We start from the raw sequence: 19409 nt of genomic DNA, 5'->3' as shown, positions 1-19409 counted from the left end.
AACCCGAGGCCTAGACAGGTAAGACCACTCTTCTAAGTTCTTGGCTACTTAGTGGTAGATTTTGGATTTAAATTTATGTTTCTGGACTTGCATAATATTGCTATTCCATAAACTTCTGATTGAAAGAGATGTGTATGTAAGTTACAAACTTCTTATCCAAAGGATTCAAGATGATTTAGAGATGAAAACTGGCTGATCAGCTAGCAGTTATTTTTCCTACTAAAATATATAATCAGAGAATTCAAAGTCCCCAACTGTAAAAACTTTTAAGAATGGGTTTCCCACATACATGAAAATTTCCCCCAAAACAAATAAATCAAGATCAAATATGTTTGGGAAGCATTAGTGTGTTTGCTATTCTCAATTAACAGGAAGTTGAGCTTGTGAGAAATACATAAGTACATTTACATCCATCGGGCCAAGTGAGTAATTTAAAACTCTCAAACATATCCAAATAATATGATGCTATAGTATTTCCTGACTCAGGGCCAGCTGATTCCAGAGTGGTCTGAATATCCTGCTTTTTGTCAAGAAAAGGCAGTTCAAGAATGTCAAAACTTCCTTTTTAAATTCATCCAATTCTAGAATCAAAAATTTTTTCTCTATGGGAAAAATACCAAAGAGGGTTTGGGGAAGATCTTTAAAGGGATTTATCAACACAAATCTTTGATAAAATTAGAATTGGTCAAACAATTACATTTTTCATACCTTACTTTTCATAGCTTATTGATCTCCAAGACCATGTTATTAATCAGTACAACCTGATTAATTTGGATATGCTTTGTCTCTCAAGATACATTGTAAACAAACAGGGCCCTTGCACTTACTAGATGAACCATGAAGCTGTTTACCAATACCTTTCTAATATAACTAGAAAGCTTTTATGAAAGTGACTGCACTAATGGAAAGGGTTATTTTTAACGTGCCTGAGAGAATGAAGACACAAAAAGTTGAAAAAATATTTGAATACCAGAAAATTGACCACAGGGGAGAAAAAGTAAGAAAACAAATCAGTGAGATTGAAAAAAAGTGGTGTAGATGATAGAAGCTTTACTCATCCCTCTTGTGACTGAATAAAAGTTGTGATGGAAACATGGAGCAAACAGCAAGCAAAGTCATCTGGAATCTAGATGAATAGAAACAGTATAACTATAGAGAGAAATAAGAAATCACCCTGTATCAGTAGAAGATAAGAGGGGGTAAAGACGTGAGACTGCCAGGTCCCTAGTGGTTGAGTGGCATAGAGGCTGCGGCAGCTACAGATGTTCCCCTTAAAGGGGACCTGTCCATGAGCGGACCTTCCTGGTGATGGACCAGCTTGTTCTGAGCATGAGTGTTGGGTCAGCAGCTTGGCGTAGGGGGACCAGAAACTTACAGGAGGGCACTGAGTTGTAGGTGTGAGAGCCAGAGGTGAGGTTGTCTCTTATTACTTCTCTATTGAGCCCTCCCTGTACCTAGTGTGTACTCTCAGAGCTGCCATTGCTGAGATATCATGGAACTGGATAACAGTGGTCACTCCACCCAGAGGATGCCCTGAAACTCTACTTCCCCTAACTTGCGACCTCACTCAAGCCATATCTAGTTGTGTCCTTGGTGAGTCCAGTGCTCCTTACTGAGCCAATTGCAAGACTCATGCTGGTGGCAACTGACCCCAGTTTTTGGCATGGCCTCTTGAGACAACTATAAGCACGGCATCTGTGGATTGCTTGCTGAATTTTAACAGGTGGCCTCGTAGGGACACAGGCTATGGCTAAACTTGGCCTGTGGCTAAACTTGGCCTGCAGCTGAACCTCTCTCAGGACTGTGCCACTAGATACCCACTCCACAAACCCATGCTAATAAGACTGAGAAACTTAAGAGCTTTGCTTAGTACATAGAAACAGACACAGAAAGGCAGCCAAAATGGGAAGACAAAGAAGCAGAAACCACATGAGAGGACAGAATAGAGATCCAGGAATAATGGAGTCAAGCAATCTAACAATGCAGAGTTCAAAACACTGGTTATAAAGATGCTCAATGAACTTAGGGAAAGTGTAGATAAATTCAGTGGAAACTTTAACAAAGATAAAAAACATAAAAGTAGAAATGAAAATTATAAAAGGGAATCAGTCAGAAATGAGGAACATACTATCTGAGATGAAGAGTATATTAAAAAGGATCAACAGAGTGAATGAAGAAAAGGATCAAACCACTGATATAGAGGATGGGGAAGCCAATAACACTCAATCAGAAAGACAATAGAAAGAAGCCAAGACTATAATAACAATTTGAAAAGCCAATGGGACATAATTAAATGTAAAAATATTTGTGTCATAGGGGTACCTGAAAGAAAACAAGAAGTTGAAGAGCTATTTGAAAAAAATAATGATGGAAATCTTCCCTCATTTGGTGAAGGAAATAGACATACAAGCCCAGGAAGCTCAGAGAGTCCCCAAAAAAGATGAACTCAAAGAGACCCACACCAAGACACATTATCATTAAAATGCCAAAAGTTAAATATAAAAAGAGAATCTTAAAGCAGCAAAGGAAAAGCAGTTATTAGTTACCTCCAAGGGAGCACCCCAAACACTGGCAGCTAATTTCTCAAAAGAAACTATGGAGGACAGAAGGGCTTTGCAGAAAATATTCCAAGTGATGAAAACCCAAGATCTACAACCAAGTATACTTTATCCGGCAAAGCTATCATTTAGAGTCGAAAGGCACATGAAGAGCTTCCCAGACAAAAATAAGCTAAAGGAATTAATCAACACCAAACCAGTATTACGGGAAATGTTGGAAAGTCTTCTTTAAAAAGAAAAAAAACATGTATCAAAAATAGGAATAAATAATGGTAATAACTACATTCCTATCAACGAGTACCTCAAACAGAAAAGAATTAAGTTCTCCAACCAAAAGTTGGAGTTGATGAATGGATAAGAAAACAAAACTCTACATATGCTGCCTACAAGAGACTCACTCTCTTCAGATTAAAAGACACACAGAGACTAAAAGGAAGGGGATGGAAAAAGATATTGCCTTGATGGACCTAGGGGGCATTGCACTGAATAAAATGAGTCGGATAGAAAAAGTCAAATATCACATGATTTCATGTACATGTACAGTTTAAAGAACAAAATAAACAACAAAAACAACAGAAACAAACTCATAGATATTGGTACTGCCACTATGGAAAACAGAGAATATTTTGAGGGCTACTAGATGGGAGTGGGTTTGGGAGGATAGTGAAAAGGGGCAAAGAGATTAAGAAGTACAAATGGATAGTTACATATTAGACATTGAGATATAATGTGAAGTATAAGGAAAATAGTTAACAATGTTATAATAAATACGTAAGGGGGAAGAGGGTTACTAGATTTACTGGGGCGTTCACTTTGTGAGTTATATAGATCTCTAATTACTATGCTGTACAACTGAAACTACTATTGTATGCCAACTATAATTGAAAAACTAATTGAATTGTACAATATAACTATATGCAACTAATTGTCTATTATATTTCAATAAAGTGGGAAAAATTTTTAATTTTTTTAAAAATTTAAAAATCAATGAATTTTATTGATAAGAGTGAGGATTATGCTTTTGGCCCACAGAATACTTTGATAGATCACCAACATCTAGATTACTAACATCTACTGAAAAATAATTTTCTTTGCCCGATCTTATTCTAGAGCCAGAAAATTATTTGAGACATAGAGACTCTTTTGTAAGGCAGTTAAAAAGCTTCAAGTAGAAAGCATTTTCGCAGTTCTTCATGTATTTAAGTACTATGCCAGATATCTGGACTTTTAATTTGGGTAGCCTGTTAGGTTTCTCCTCTCCACTATCGTTCTCACAATAAAAAAGAGTAGTCCTCATTTGGCTCATATACAATGACAATGTTTCTTAGAATCATAATGGGGGAAAGTCAATTCAAAATACCACATAGAAGGTGTGAAAATGGGCTTTGCTTAGGACAATTTTAGGCAAAACTTGCTCTTTGTCCTATCATCTCCTTTGTTGCTACAGAGCTAGAGGGCTCTATATTCTGTGGATTTACTCAGTCCTTCACTTGCAGTCAACACTTCTTTACTCAGGGAAAAACTTCTCCTTGGTCCTGCTTTCTGAGAGATATTTGTGTTCAAATATGATAATTGAATGTATGTGAATATGCTTAAAATATAAACATGTTATCACTTCCAGAAACAACATTTTAGTTCTAATGGGAAATTTCAGTACTCACGCTGTATCTCCACCCAACAGACTTTTGATATTTATTCACTCTCACTCGTCTTCCTATTTCAGGTAAAGGGGTCTGCAAAACCAAGAACAAAATGTTATTAGACCCATTGGTAGGTACACTCCCAAGATGATTTATTCTTTAGTACTTCATGCTCTTTTAGCATTAAATAGAAGAGTAACATAATATCATTCTTCTCTCAATTTTCACTAATAATTTTAATTTAAAAATCATATTCTTATATATACAGAAACTTGGCATAAAATTCATAGTAACAGATTTAACTGCCATGTTAACAGGCAAATTACAATTTGATGTTAGTAAAGTGCTATTTCCCCTTACAAAACAAGGTAATTAACATGATCAATGGGCTGAATATGATTTTTAAATATTTCAAAATTTAGAGTTTCTAAAACGTAAATTAAACATTGATCAAAGTCTCTCAAGTTAAAACAAGGAAATAAGTATTTTAGAGAGTCCCTCTCAAATAATACCAGGCTGATTATTTGAAAGGCATGGTTTATAGAACAAAATAAATCCTCAAAACCTCAAAATTTCTTGAAACTCACATTAGTTTGCAACATTTGACATGTATTGGCAAAACAAAAATCATGCAATTCTTTAAACAGTTTCTGTAATTTGCTCCCTTCATAAATTGTAAAAGAACAGTTTATGACATTGACAACAGTTCAGTGAATATGTATAGCTTTTCAAATAAATATTTGAGAATATTCCTTTAGGATATAGTAAAATGAAAAATAATTTTGACCTTTGCTATGTTAATGTTAATATTATCTTCAAACTGTGATGCACTCATGCTAAGAAAAAGAGGACAGAAGTCAGTGCTTAGCAAATTCTATGACCATATATTATGAACCATGACACAATTTTATGAATATTAGTAGGAACAGTGTCAATTAAACTGTCTTTGTTGCTCATCTGTCAGAAAATACAAGAAAAGTGCATCTCTGACAAGTTCTTTCCTTCTACCTGTCATTGAGAATCTAATAGCTTCAATTATCAAAAGGAATAGTTGGAGAAAGAAAATAGTATGATGGGACACAGAAGGATTAACAATATTAGAAGAAATTGTTTCTTTGCTATCCCTGGAAACAGATAATAGACTATAAATAGAAATAGAGATAATTTCTTCATACTTATAGAATACCAAAATATGTTAAACTTTCACTGTGAGTAAATCATTTTTGTATGTAAATATAATAAATCAATAATAAATATACAAATGGATAGAAATAATATTAAATAATATAATAAAACCAGATTAACATAATTATAATCATGTATATTAATGATTTAAAAATCAAAACTATATTTTCTGAGCTGTTTATCCCATGACTATAGTCTATTAAGGGAACAGGATACAGAGAGAATTTAATATTACCTTACGAGCATTCATCACTTTAACAGCTGTAAATGCGCCTGTCTTTTCATGGAGTCCCTGAAACACAGGATAGTAATAAACATCAAATGCTAGCTACCTAATCAAACAATCAAAGGCAAAGTGAAAATATTAAAATTCAATAATGTAAAAAGCTACAGCCTATCTTGAAACATAAAATACCATATAAAGAATAAATATGAGGCATATATAGAGAACAGGAATATTAAATTATGAACATTTCAAAGAAATACCAAATATTTCACTAAAATTCAAGCACATTTATGGAGTAGCTTTGATTTTTCCCCTTTTTATTAGAGTATCATTGACAAATAATATATTAATTTCAGGTGTATGACATAGTGAAATATATACCTCACAAAGTGATCATCATGATAAGTCTAGTCACCATGTGTCAGGGTATAAAGTTATAACAATACTGACTATGATCCTTATGTTACACATTACGTCCTTTTGACTTATTTCTTTTATAACTGGGGGTTTGTTCCTATTAATCCCTTTCACTTTTTTTGCCCATCTCCCTAAACCCCTCCACAATGACAACCATTAGTTTCTTCTCTGTATCTATGAGTAGGTTTTTGTTTTGTTTGTTTGTTTTGTTGTTTTTTTTTAGATTCTATATATAAGTGAAATCACATGATATTAGTCTTTTCCTGTCTGACTTATTTCACTGACATAATACCCACCCCTAAGTCCATCCATGTTGTTGCAAATAGCAAGATTTCATTCTTTCTTATCGCTGATTTCATTATTTCATTTATATATATATATATATATATATATATACACACACACACACACATAAATACACATATATATGTGTATACACACACACACACATATAATCGTCTTTATCCATTCGTTTATCAATGAACACTTAGGTTGCTTCCATATCTTGGCTATCATTAATAATGCTATTATGAACATAAAGGTGCATATACTTTTTCAAATTAGCGTTTTTGTTTTCTTTAGATAAATATCCAGTAGTGGAATGGCTAGGCTGTATCATAATTTACTTCACAGAGTTTATTATTTCCTTCTTTCTACTTACATTGGACTTTATTTTTAATTTTTTGAGTGACACCCATACTGTTATCAACAGTGGCTGTACAATCCCATCAACAATGCACAAGTGTTCTCCTTTTCCCACATCCTCACCAACACTTGTTATTTGTTGTCTTTTTGATAATAGCCATTCTGACAGCTATGAGGTGATATCTCATTGTCATGGTGATTTTCATTTTCCTGATGATTAGTGAGGTTAAGCATCTTTTCATGTGTTTATTGGTCATCTGTATGTCTTCTGTGGAAAAATGTCTATTCAGGTACTCTGACCATTTTTTAATCAGATTTTTTTAATGTTGAGTTTTATGAAATCTTCATATATTTTGAATATTAAACCCTGATCTAATATATCATTTGTAAATATCTTTTTTTTCCATTCAGTAGGTTGCTTTTTTGTTTTGTTGATGCTGTCCTTTGCTTTGAAAAAGATTTTTAGTTACATATAGTCCCATTTGATAATTGTTGCTTTTGTTGTCGTTGCCTGAGGAAACATATCCAAAAAAATATTTCTAAGGCTGTGTCAAAAAGTTTAATGCTTTCTTCTAGTTTTATGATTTCAGCTCTCACATTTAAGTCTTTAATCCATTTTGAGTTTATTTTTATACATGGTGTAAGAAAGCAGTCCAGTTCAATTGTTTTTGCATATAACTATCCAGTTTAACCAGCGCCATTTCCCAGGACCTAAACAGAACAGACCATTTTTCTCCACTACACATTCTTATCTCCTTTATCATAAATTAATTGACCATTTAAGCATGGATATATTCCTGAGTTCTTTATTCTGTTCCATTGATGTATATATGTTTCAGTGGCAGTACCATACAGTACTGCTTTGATTACTATACATTGCAGTATAGTTTTCAATCGGGGAGTATAATGCCTCTGGCTTTGTTTATCTTTCTCAAGATTGCTTTAGCTATTTAAGGTCTTCTGTGGTAGATACAAATTTTAGGATTATTTGTTATTTAGGATTATTTTAGTTCTATGAAAAATGCCATTGGTACTTTGATAGCAATTGAACGTAATCTATAGATTTCTTTGAGAAGCATTAACACTTTAAGAATATTAATTCTTCCAATCCATGAGCATAGTCTTTCTATTTATTTGTGTCATTTTCAATTTTTTCAATAATGTATTATAGTTTTCAGAGTACAGACCTTTTACCTCCTTGGTTAAATTTAATTCTAGGTATTTCATTATTTTTGATGCAATTGTAAATAAAATTGTTTCCTTAATTTCTCTGAGAGTTCATTTTGATAGTGTATAAAGGAAAAGCTTTTATGTTTTCATCATTGAGTATAATGATAACTGTGGGTTTGTCATATATGGCCTTTGTTATGTTATAATACGTTCCTCTATACCCACTTTGTTGAGCATTTTTATCATACAGGAAAGTTACATGATGTCAAATGCTTTTTCTGCATCTATTGAAATGAGCATATGATTTTATTCTTTGTTTTGTTAATGTGGTGGATCATGACTACTGATTTGTGAATATTGAACCATCCTTACCTCCATGGAATAAATCCACTTGATCATGGTTGATGATCATTTTAATGTATTGTTGAATTCGATTTGCTAGTACTTTGTTGTGAATTTTTGCATCTATGTTCATCAGAGATATTGGCCTCTAATTTTTCTTTTGTAGTGTCTTTGTATGGTGTGATATAAGGGTAATGCTGGCCTCACAAAATAAGTTTGAAAGCATTTCTATCTCTTTAAATTTTGGGGAGAGTTTGAGAAGGATAGATATTAACTCTTCTTTAACTGTTTGGTAGAATTAGCCTGTGAAGATGTCTGGTCTTGGACTTCTGTTTGTTGGGAGTTTTTTTTTTATTAATGATTCAATTTTATTACTTGTAATCAGTCTGCTCATATTTTCTCTTCCTCCTGGTTCAGCCTTAGAAGGTTGTATATTTCTAGGAATTTATTCATTTCTTCTAGGTTGTCTAAATTGTTGGCTTGTAATTGTTCATAGTATTCTCTTATGGTTATTTGTATTTCTGTGTTATCAGCTGTCACTTCTCTTTCATTTATTATTTTATTTATTTGGCACTTGTCTCTCTCTCTCTTTCTTTCCCTCCTTCCCTCCACATCGCTCCCTCCCCCTCCCCCTCCCCCTCCCCCTCCCCTTCTCTCTCTCTCTCTCTCTCTCTCTCTCTCTCTCTCTCTCTCTCTCTCTCTCTCTCTCTCTCTCATGGCTAAAGGTTTATCAGGGTTTTTTTCCAGTGGATCAGCCCTAGAGTCACTGATCTTTCTATTATGTTTTATTCTTTATTTCATTTATTGCCACTCTAATCTTTATTATTTCCTTCTTTCTACTTACTTTGATCTTTGTTATTTTTCCCCCTAATTATTTTGGTGTGAGGTTATGTTGTTGTTGTTGTTGTTGTTGTTATTGTTGTTGTTGTTGTTTGAGATTTTTCTTGTTTCCTGAGGTAGGCTGGTATTGGTATTACTTTCTCTCTTAGAATTCTGTTTGCTGTGTCCTATGAATTTTGGAATATTGTGTTCCATTCTTATTTGTTTCAGGTACCTTTTTATTTCCTCTTTGATTTCTTCATTGATCCATGGTTGTTTGGTAGCATGTTGTATAGCCTCCACATATTTGATTTTTTTTCCAGTTTTCTTCAACTGACTTCTAGTTTGACAACATTATGGTCATAAAAGATGCTTGACATGATTTCAGTCTTCCTAAATTGAGACTTGTTTTGTAGTCTAACATGATCTACTTTGGAAAATGTTCTATGGTCACTTAAAAAGAATGTGCATTCTTGCTGTTTTTGGATGGAATGTCATGCATATTTAGTTCATCTGATCTAATGTGTCTTTGAAGTCCAGTATTTCCTTGTTCATTTTCTATCTGAGTAATCCAACCATTAATGTATGTGTGGTGTTAATATCTTCTAATGTTATTTTATTACTGTCAATCTCTCCCTTTATGTCTGTTAATATTTGCTTTATGTATTTGAGTGTTTGTATGTTGGATACATAGATTTTTATGATTGTTATATCTTATTGTTGGATTGATTACTCTATCATTATGTAATGTTCTTCTTTGTCTTTTATTGTGGACTTTATTTTAAAGCCTATTTATTTGATATCGGTAAAATTTTACCAGGATTTTTTTCATTTCCTTTTGCATAGCATATCATTTTTTATCCCTTCACTTTCACTCTGTATCTGTCTTTAAATGTGAAGTCAGTCTCTTGTAAGCTGGATGTGCATGGTCTTTTTTTAAAAATTCATTCATCCATATTATATCTTTTGATTAAATCATTTAATGCATTTACATTTAAAGTGACTATTGAGAGACAGGTACTTATTGACATTTTGGTTTTTTTTTTCCTGCTTGTTTTTGTAGGTTTTCTCCATTCTTTTCTTCCTCCTCTGCTCTCTTCCTTTGTGGTTTGATGACTTTCATTGGTGTTATGTTTGATTTCCTTTCTATTTTTTTTGTATGTATTATAGGTTTTTGGTTTGTGGGTAACATGAGATTCATACATAAAAACCTATGTACATAAAAGTCTATTTTAAGTTCATGGTTGCTTAAATTCAAAGACATTCTAAAAGCACTAGATTTTAGCCCCGCCCATGTATTATGTTTTTGACATATTTTACATCTTTGTGTGTGTGTGTTTGTGTGTGTATCCTTTAACTAATTATTGTATATAGAGAGTTTTACCACTATTGTTTTTTAACTTTTGCATTAGTTTGTAAGTGGTTGATCCACTACCTTTATTATATGTTTGCCTTTACCAGTAAGATATTTTCTTTCATATATCTTCACCCAAATTTGGTGAGTGAACATCTTTATGACCATTACATAGAACTCATTATCTGGTAAACTGCTTATATCAATTTCATTTAGTTCTTTGGGTTTTTGTCTTGTTCTTTTATTTGAAACGTATTTCTCTGTCTTCTCATTTTATCTGATTCTCCGTATGTTTCTATGTATTAGGTATATTAGCTACATCTCCCAGTCTTAAAAGAGTGGATTTCTGAAAAAGGTGTCCTGTGGGGTCCAGAGACATAATCTCTCCTGTTCACCAAAGCCAAGATCTCTGGGTTATCCCCTATGTGGGCTGTGTGGTTAGGCCACAGTCGCCTTATGAATGTGCTGGTGTGGGCTATTAGCTCCCGGGCTTACTGGCTGTGATGACTGGCCATAACTGCTGCAGATACTGGTGGGCAAGACTTTTCTTACCCAGCTTCTTAGGAGGCCCAGTTATGACTGCTGTAAGCATATTGGTGGATGGGGTTTGCACTGGCCCTACTGTCTGTGATGCTCAGCCTCCACTGCTGCAAGCACACTGTTGGTTGTGGTTATTCCCTGACCCAACTTGCTGTGAATCCTAGCTATGAATATAGCAGGAATGCTCGTGGGTGGGGCTGCTCCTAGCCCTTCTGTCTTTGAGGTTCTGCCTCAAGTCCTGTGGGCACGTTGGTCTGTGGGGTCTGGACTCCTGAAGTAGATACTGTTTTGGATTGGGTGCCAGTCTTGGCTCAGGACATCCACTGAAGCTGGTGGATTGCAGAGCACTATCAAGGGGCTCCAGTGCTAGCTAAGCCCACATTTTGGGTGTGAAGGGGTAGGAGCTGCATTGGCCAGGAGGGCTTGTTGGTTGTGGGAAGTGATCCTCAGGGGAATGCTGGGATAGGGTAAGGAAAGTTAGCAAGTTTAATGGAGATTGTCAGAAATGGTACCTGCATATATTGAACCAGCTAGAGAGAAGAGAAAAAGGAAGGAAGGAGGGACGGACGGAAGGAAGGAAGGAAGGAAGGAAGGAAGGAAGGAAGGAAGGAAGGAAAAAAGGAAGGGAAAGAAAGAAGAAAAGAAAAGAAAAGAAATGCACAAGAAAAATAAAAAGAAAAAAAAGAAGAAGGAAGGAAGGAAAAGAAAAAAAAGAAGAAGGAAGGAAAGAAAAAAGAAGGAAGGAAGGAAGGAAAGGGGGGAGAGAGGGAGGAGGAGGGAGGGAGGGGAAGAGAGAGAGAGAGAGAGAGAGAGAGAGAGAGCGCGCGCACACGCCAGCTCTTTTGCCCTGGAGATAGTTCCAATAGATTCCTGCCTATCTAGCACATGCCCTAAAATTAGTCAGTGTATCTCCTTCATGTATGACCCAGACACTTTTCATACTGCTGCCTCTTCACTGGGACTCAGAATGAGTGGTTTCATATTCTCATTTAAGAATAGGGTCTTGGTTTCCTATAGTCTTTCATTTCTCTTGGACATAAGCTTTGCTGGATTTCAAATTAGATGTTATGGGGGCTCCTCTTCCAAATTCAGGCCCTCTAGACTGAGGATCCCAATGTGGGGCTCAGATTTCTTGCTCCTTGGAGGAAACTCCATGGTTGTGATATCCTTTCTCCCTTGAGGATTGCTTCTCTGGGTCTTGACTAGACTAAATCTGTCTCTCCTACCCTTCTCAATGTGTTTTTTTTTCTCTGTATCCTTAGTTGTAGAATATCTGTTCTGCTAGTCTTTAGGTTGTTCTCAGAAAGAGTTGTTCTATATGTAGTTGTTGTTTTGATGTGCCTGTGGGAGGGGGTGAGCTCAATATCTTTCTACTCCACTATATTTACCTCAGCCCTAGTTTTGTTTTAAACATTCGTATTAAATAATGGACATAATTGGTCATTTGAAGGCACTGATTTATTTGTACATTTAGTCTAGGTTTCTATGACACTGAAGCATCCAGAGAAAAAGTAAAAATTTAAGATTGGAGATGAGAAAAAGGAGATGTTATACTGAACAATTTTTTTCTCATCATATTATGTGTAGACATATCTTTCTACTGTGTCCTTCTTCATACATTAAACAAATTTTTCCATAATTATCACAGGTAAGAGTGATACATAATTAATTTAATGGCTGCTAATCCATTTACCATGCCCTCAGTGATATGAACCAAAGATATTTATGAAAGGAAAAAGTTGTGAAAAATTCTTTCTTATTGAAAGTATTTTAAGTTTTAAAAACTTAGTCTTATCCTAAATACAAGCATATATTTTATGCATTTATAGGTACCATTGGTTAAAACTTCAACACATTTTTCCAGAGGACACAATTCAACACAAAACACCTTGAATTTATCCTCTCAGGCCTGGCTCCATAAAGTAAAACCAGCAAACCTTGCCACTTCCCATCAGTGTTACAATCATCTAATCAGTATAGTTATTTAATGCTTAATTATTTGGCAAGAATTGGATTTATAATTTGAAATTATAGATTTATAATTTCAAATTACAGATTTACAATTTTCAAAAATGAATATAGAGGTTTGTAATCAGAATTCTTATTTTGTGGCCAATGCCTTTTAAATTATTTCAAGCTGTAGTCATAGAAAAAATTCAGTCTAATGTTGAAGGATTAAGCCTTCACCTTAAAACAGAATGCCTTATCTTATAGTTCTCTAGCAGATCATTTCATTCTTTTGCTGTACTGGTGTCTCTTCAAAATGCAGGTTCATCCATAACCTCAGAATTTAACATTGAAAGCAAGGCCTTTGCAGAAAGGTATGGATTACGACAGCTAATGACTGGTGTCTTTATAAGAGAAAGGGGTGGGAGATTTGGATACAAAGACACAGACACTCACACAAAGGGAAGATAGCCATGTCATGACAGGAAGAAAGGATTGTTAAAAACCACTAGATGCTAGGGAGAGGGAAGGAAGAATTCTTCCATACAACATTCAAAAGGAGAATAGTCTTGCAGACTTCTAGCCTCAAGAAATAGAACTAGATAAATTTTTATTGTTTAAATCTAATTTGTGCATTTATTACCACAACTATAGGAAACTACTACAGGGTCACTCAAACCAAAGAACTGTCACTAGTCACAACTCTCACATGAAAGACAACACTTTTTTGCTTATAAAATGATCAAATAATGGTTGATGTGTCTAGATGGTACTGTTAATATCTTGTGTAACCTGTCAAGTGAGTAAATATGCAAAAGTTCAAGATTCCTTGAGTTCAGGAAAGTGATCTTTAACTATGTTGCTTATTTGTTGTCAAATTTCTTCTAAAGAATAAAGTTTGAAGTATATGAATACTATTTTTTAGATGATTAGATTATACCTACATGTTTTCTCATCATAATAAATCCAATTGATCATAGAAGTTCAAAAGTAAACAAAAAACCACACTACTATTATCACCAATATTACATGCAACATATGATTGCTAATACTTCTCCATTTTTCCCCACTGATAAAACTGATAGGATTTAATTCCATGCACTTAAGGTTACTTCAAGCCTACTGAGCAAGCCACAGTTTGTAAATGAGGCCATATGTCAGAAATGGATCAAAAGGTTTTCTAAGAAATACAGTAACTCTAGTAACTTCAGTTCTTTTAAAATAATTGAATATTAAACAAGTGGGAAGTGGCAAGATTTGCTCAGTTTAGTTTATGGATCCAGGCCTGAAAGAATCAAGTCAAGGTGTTTTGTACTGAATTGTGTCCTCTTAAAAGATATGCTTAAGTTCTAACCACTAGGTATTTGCAGATGTAATCAAGTTAAGATAAAGTCATACCAAATTAAGGCAGGACCTAAAACCAATGACCAGTGCCCTTAAAAGAAGCGGGAAATTTGGACAAAGATAGGCAGAATGTCATGTAATGATGGAGACAGATATTGGACAGATGTATTTACAAGTCAAGAAATGACAAGGCTTACCAGCAATCACCCAAAGCTACAAGAGGCAAGGAAGACTTCCTTACTAGAGCCTTCAAGGGGATGATGGCCCTGCAGACACCTTAATTCTGAAATTCTACCTTCTAGAATTGTGAGGGAATAATTTTCTTTTAAGCCATCAAGTTTATAGTAATTAGTTATGGTAGCCCTAAGAAACTAGTACATAAGACTAGAAGGATAGAAATTAAACAAGGAAATGAGCTGGATTTTGGATAAGTTTAGAAACTACTGATAAAAAGACAAGAAAATGTCTAAAATCAGGTGAAAAGTTTTAGGTGGAGCATGACAGATACCAAAGACTAGAATTTTAAAAGGAAAAAGTTATAGGCTATTGCTGATCAGAGAAAAGTAGTTAATGTTATCAGATAAATGGTTTGCAAATATATTATTTTTTCCTGTTCCACAGGTTGTCTTTTCATTTTGTTGATAGTTTCTTTTGATGGGCAGAAGCTTTCTAGTTTGATGTAATCCCACTTAATTTATCTTTGCTTTTGCTGCTTGTGCTTTTGGTGTCATAGCCAAAAAAATCATTACCAAGACCAATGTCAAGAAGTTTTTTTTTCCCTTTATGTTCTCTTCTAGGAGTTTTACAGTTTCAGGTTATTTAAGTCTTCAATACATTTTGAGTTAATTGTTGTGAGTGGTGTAAGATAGGGGTCTTATTTCATTCTTTTGCCTGTGGATATATGAATGTTAGAAAATCCCACATTTATTTACATCTCTGGGTGAAATACATATATTAATATGTTTTTTAAAAATTTCTTTAGCCCTTATCGTCACTTAGGAAGTACTGTTCTAATTATTCATATAAACACTTTCTAGTCAAAATTTCCTCATATCTGTATGCACACACAAATCAACATGTTGAAAACTGGTTTCCATACACCCTTTAAAAGAGTTAACATGTTTCCTTCCTTGATACTAGGAGGTTATTTATAAGCCAAAATACTATTCTGTGCAACACAAATATTTGTAATTTTAGCAAAGATATTAGCCATATGTTGTCTTATTTAACCAATGGTTGTAAGCCCAGATTTTTTAAAGGTCTTAAATACACAGACATTATACTCATGACACACATTAGTGAGATAGCGGAATGTCTTTAAAAAGTGCCACCAATTGCCATAGAAGATAAAAAAAAATAACTCGGTTCTTATCCTCGTTATCTGTGACTTATCTTCTCACTTGAAAATTGAACAAAATTATTTTGTCAGACAAGGTGTCCTAATATGGGGTTTGGAAAACATACTCACTGTGTCTATAGAGGAAATAAACCCCAGATCTTGGAACCATGTCCTGAGTTAATACACAAGCTTTCATAGAAGTCTAGTATACCCAGATAACAGGTAAATGGAAAAGCACTGCTTATTAACCTAGTATTTCAACGAGTTCCCTCTGTAACTTGACTTTTTAATATTTTTAAAACAATTTTAGATTTAGAGAATGGTTTTAAAGCTAGTACAGTGTGTTCCTGTATATCTTTCACATACCTTCTATTAATGTTAATATCTTATATGACCATGGTACAATTGTCAAAACTAAGAAATTAATATTGGCCCAATACTCTTATAATACAAGAAATAAAGAGAAGGCTAAGACTTGCAAGGACAGCAATGAAAGAATTAGAAAAGTTCACTAAGTGCAAAGATGTATCATTAGAGACCATGGCTAAGATTATTCACACCCTTGTGTTTCTTATTACTATGTACAGATGTGAAAGTTGGACAGTGAAGAACACTGGGAGGGAAAAAAAATAATTCATCTGAAACAGAGTGCTGAAGGAGCATTATAGATACTCTAGAGTATACTACCAAAAAGAAAAACCAGTGGGTCCTAGAGCAAATCAAAGTCAAAACACTGCCAGAGGCAAAAATGACAAAACTGAAGTTCTATTTTATATACATCATAAGAAGGCAGAATTCTTTGGAAGATATAATAATGCTGGGAAAATTAGAAAGTGGCAGAAAAAGAGGAAGACCAAGTATGAGATTGACTGACATAAAAGAAACCATAAGCATTAGTCTACAAGGGATCAACAAGGTTGTTGAGGACATCACTCATCCATAGGGTCACCAGGAGTCAGAATCCACTCCCTGGCATATAATACACATATAATACTCTAAACTACATTGTAGTCTTTATTTAGATTTCTCCAGTTTTTCCACTAATGTCCTTTCTGTAGGACTGACCCAAACTGGGATTCCACATTCCATTTAGCTGTCATGTCTCCTGAGGCTCCTCCAATCTGTGACAGTTCCTCAGTCTTCTTATCTGTTTTTTCATGACCTTGACACTTTTTAATAGTATTAGTCAAGTATTTTGTAGAATGTCTATCAACTTTAGTGTGGCTTATATTTTCTCATGATTAGACTGAAGTTATGGGTTTGGAGAAAGCACACAACAAGAGTGAAGTGCTCAACTCATCACATCATGTCAGGGATACATGGTATGACCATGACTGACCACTGGTGTTATTAACCTTTGTCACTTGGTTTAAGGGTTTAAGGGATATCCACCAGGTTTCTTCATTGTAAAGTTATACATTTTCCTTTTCAAACTTTATTCATTAGAAGGGATTGACATTGGTTTTGAAAAGGGATAACACAATTTTTGAGCATTTATCCAGCAAACTGAGAAGTCATCTTGAGATAAACTAATTGTTCAGTGGTGCCATCTTGTGGTTCACTGACTATATAAAAGCGGTTTTATGATCTTAGCTGAAGGCCGTGTTGTCAAAAAACAGATTGTCTTCCTAACAAGATCTTAAACCAGGAGCACCAAATCCAATTTCTAGGATGTACCTCTCTTTGATTACAACATATGTTTTATAACAAATTTACAATGTCATTTTTTTTTGGAAACACACATGGAGAATGCTATGAAAGGAGTTTGGTTTTGTATTGTTGAATGAGTACTAAATAACCTCACAGTTTCCACTGGACTTCGTGAATATTATGCAGGAAAATCACAAGGAAATCCTTAAACTGCAAATGTTGGGGATTTTGTCTGTTTTTTTTCCTACCATCAATAATACTACACTATCATCCAGGAGCCGCTAGCTACACTGGATTAACAATGTCTCCTTAAATAGAGTTTACATGCAAAGAATAACCTTTTAATTCTCAATCATCACAGAGCAAAGAGAATAAAATCCTCCTAGTTTTCATTCCTATCATAAGAAAAGAAACTGCTGCTTAAATATTTTGTATAAGTTCACAGGCCCTCTCATATTTGAGTAACAGAAGATGATATATAATAACAATGTTCTGTAGCTATTCCTGATTTTAGGCTCAAGTCTATTGACATTTGGAATCAAATAATCTGTATCTTCACCTCAGGAAACTCTTTGTCTTGTCATTAAACTCATTCAAATTATTCAATTATTAATAGATGCAGCTCATATGATACGATTTTAGAGATAATAGGTCAACTACTCCAAAAATCTCTCCCTCCACCCCACAACCCGCTACAAAGTATAAAAATCATTCATTATGTCCTAAATTTTATTAAAATAATGAAACTCCCTGATTATTCGAATATTAGCTGAGAAAAAGATACATTTAGTTATTTCTTGTCATTAACACTTTAGCATGAGTTAGATGATCAGAATAGAAAACTGTAGGAATAGCTATAAATAGATAAGTGTTGATGGAAGCAGAGGTGGAGGAAGGAAAGGGCTAGGGTCTGAGGAGTTCCAGGAGAGGTCGTTCCTCAGCCATAATGAAGGTAGCAGGTGCCTGGAATGGAAAGCAAGGTAAAGGTGAGTGAGAAGGGATTATGAAAGTGTGAAGGGATAGGATGGGAATGGAGAGGAGAAAAAACAAAATGTTCCAAGTAAAAATTTTATTGGACAAATTTATAGTTTTTAGGACATATACATCTGAAACAGAGGACAGAATCAAATGCAAAGACTAATTAATAACATGAATTCTTTGGTCCCAAATGCAGTCTAAATAAAGTTTGAAAGGTTCAAGAGAATGAATATATGATACAATGTGAAGGTCTTAACTAAATTTCTAAAAAACCTTCCCTGACCAATTTATGGTCTCACAATTATTTTCTAGGGTTGTACTTTAAACGTAGTAATTAGGACAAATCTGTATTTTTTTTTTCCCAGGACCATTGAAATTACCCAGGAGAAAACATAAATTCTTCAATATTTTGATTTCAATTTGGCAAGGATTTGTGTTCTTAATGAATTAATTTAGATAATCAGATAAGCAGCTTATTTAGTCTGTCTCCCCCAGGAAAAAAGACTTTATTATGGGGATGATGCTATTAAGTGGCTCCAAGATGAATATTAACTTTCTGAACAAACCACAGAAAGTGTGGTATGTTCCTGAATTTAAGATACTGGTAACATATTTAAAACATTGTTGAAAGGTATATGTAACAGCTTTAAACAAAAACCAATGCAAGAAAATCTTGATATACACAACAAAAAATGAAGAGATGGTCATAACATAATTCTAGTTTACAAATGAACTTGTACTAGTTTTCATTAAACACCAAATGCCTCAAATATATTTTGGAAAGTCAAATTGCCACATTTCAGATTATTTCCAATTGGGGGGAATATCTCGAATGTAGAAAGCAAGGTCTTTTTGTACATTGGGGATCCAGAATTAAACTATAAGTTACTTAATAATTGCAGAAGGAAATTACAAAAGGTCAGTATCCTGGTCACCTGAGACTTAGCCTTGCCATCTTCTAATTGACCAACCAGTCTACCATACTTCCTTTCACCGCGCAGCATCACACGATTTCCACTTTTGATTTACAGGTCTGTCTTCTACCTTTTAACCTGCTCAAATGGAGATAAATAGCTATTCTAGTTCATTATAATTTTTGTTAGCAAATCTAGGAGATAGATGTAAATGTGGGAGAGTAGTGAGAGAGGTTGTGGTAGAGCAGGGAGTAGATGATGGCCCTGAGTGGGTTCAGTCTTCTCAAATCTTTATAAGTACAGAATCACATTGACAATGATATACAAGGTACACTGGGTAA

The 19409-nt window shown here is 34.3% G+C and overlaps 1 protein-coding gene across 3 annotated transcripts in view; it reads right to left on the bottom strand.

Moving 5' to 3' along the window:
• Window positions 1–19409, bottom strand: part of NRK (Nik related kinase) — a 165699-nt gene that overhangs the window by 76259 nt on the left and 70031 nt on the right. For all 3 annotated transcript variants that reach the window (XM_016166764.2, XM_016166765.2, XM_016166766.2), the window contains 2 exons: window positions 5619–5675; window positions 4220–4291 (listed from right to left, as the gene is read on the bottom strand). In XM_016166764.2, coding sequence (XP_016022250.2) covers window positions 4220–4291; window positions 5619–5675 — 129 coding nt within the window. The remainder of the gene's footprint in view (window positions 1–4219; window positions 4292–5618; window positions 5676–19409) is intronic.

This window comes from Rousettus aegyptiacus, unplaced genomic scaffold, assembly GCF_014176215.1.
Source record: "Rousettus aegyptiacus isolate mRouAeg1 unplaced genomic scaffold, mRouAeg1.p scaffold_m13_p_9, whole genome shotgun sequence".
NCBI lineage: Eukaryota > Metazoa > Chordata > Mammalia > Chiroptera > Pteropodidae > Rousettus > Rousettus aegyptiacus.
This window is presented reverse-complemented; position numbering and strand designations above follow the sequence as displayed.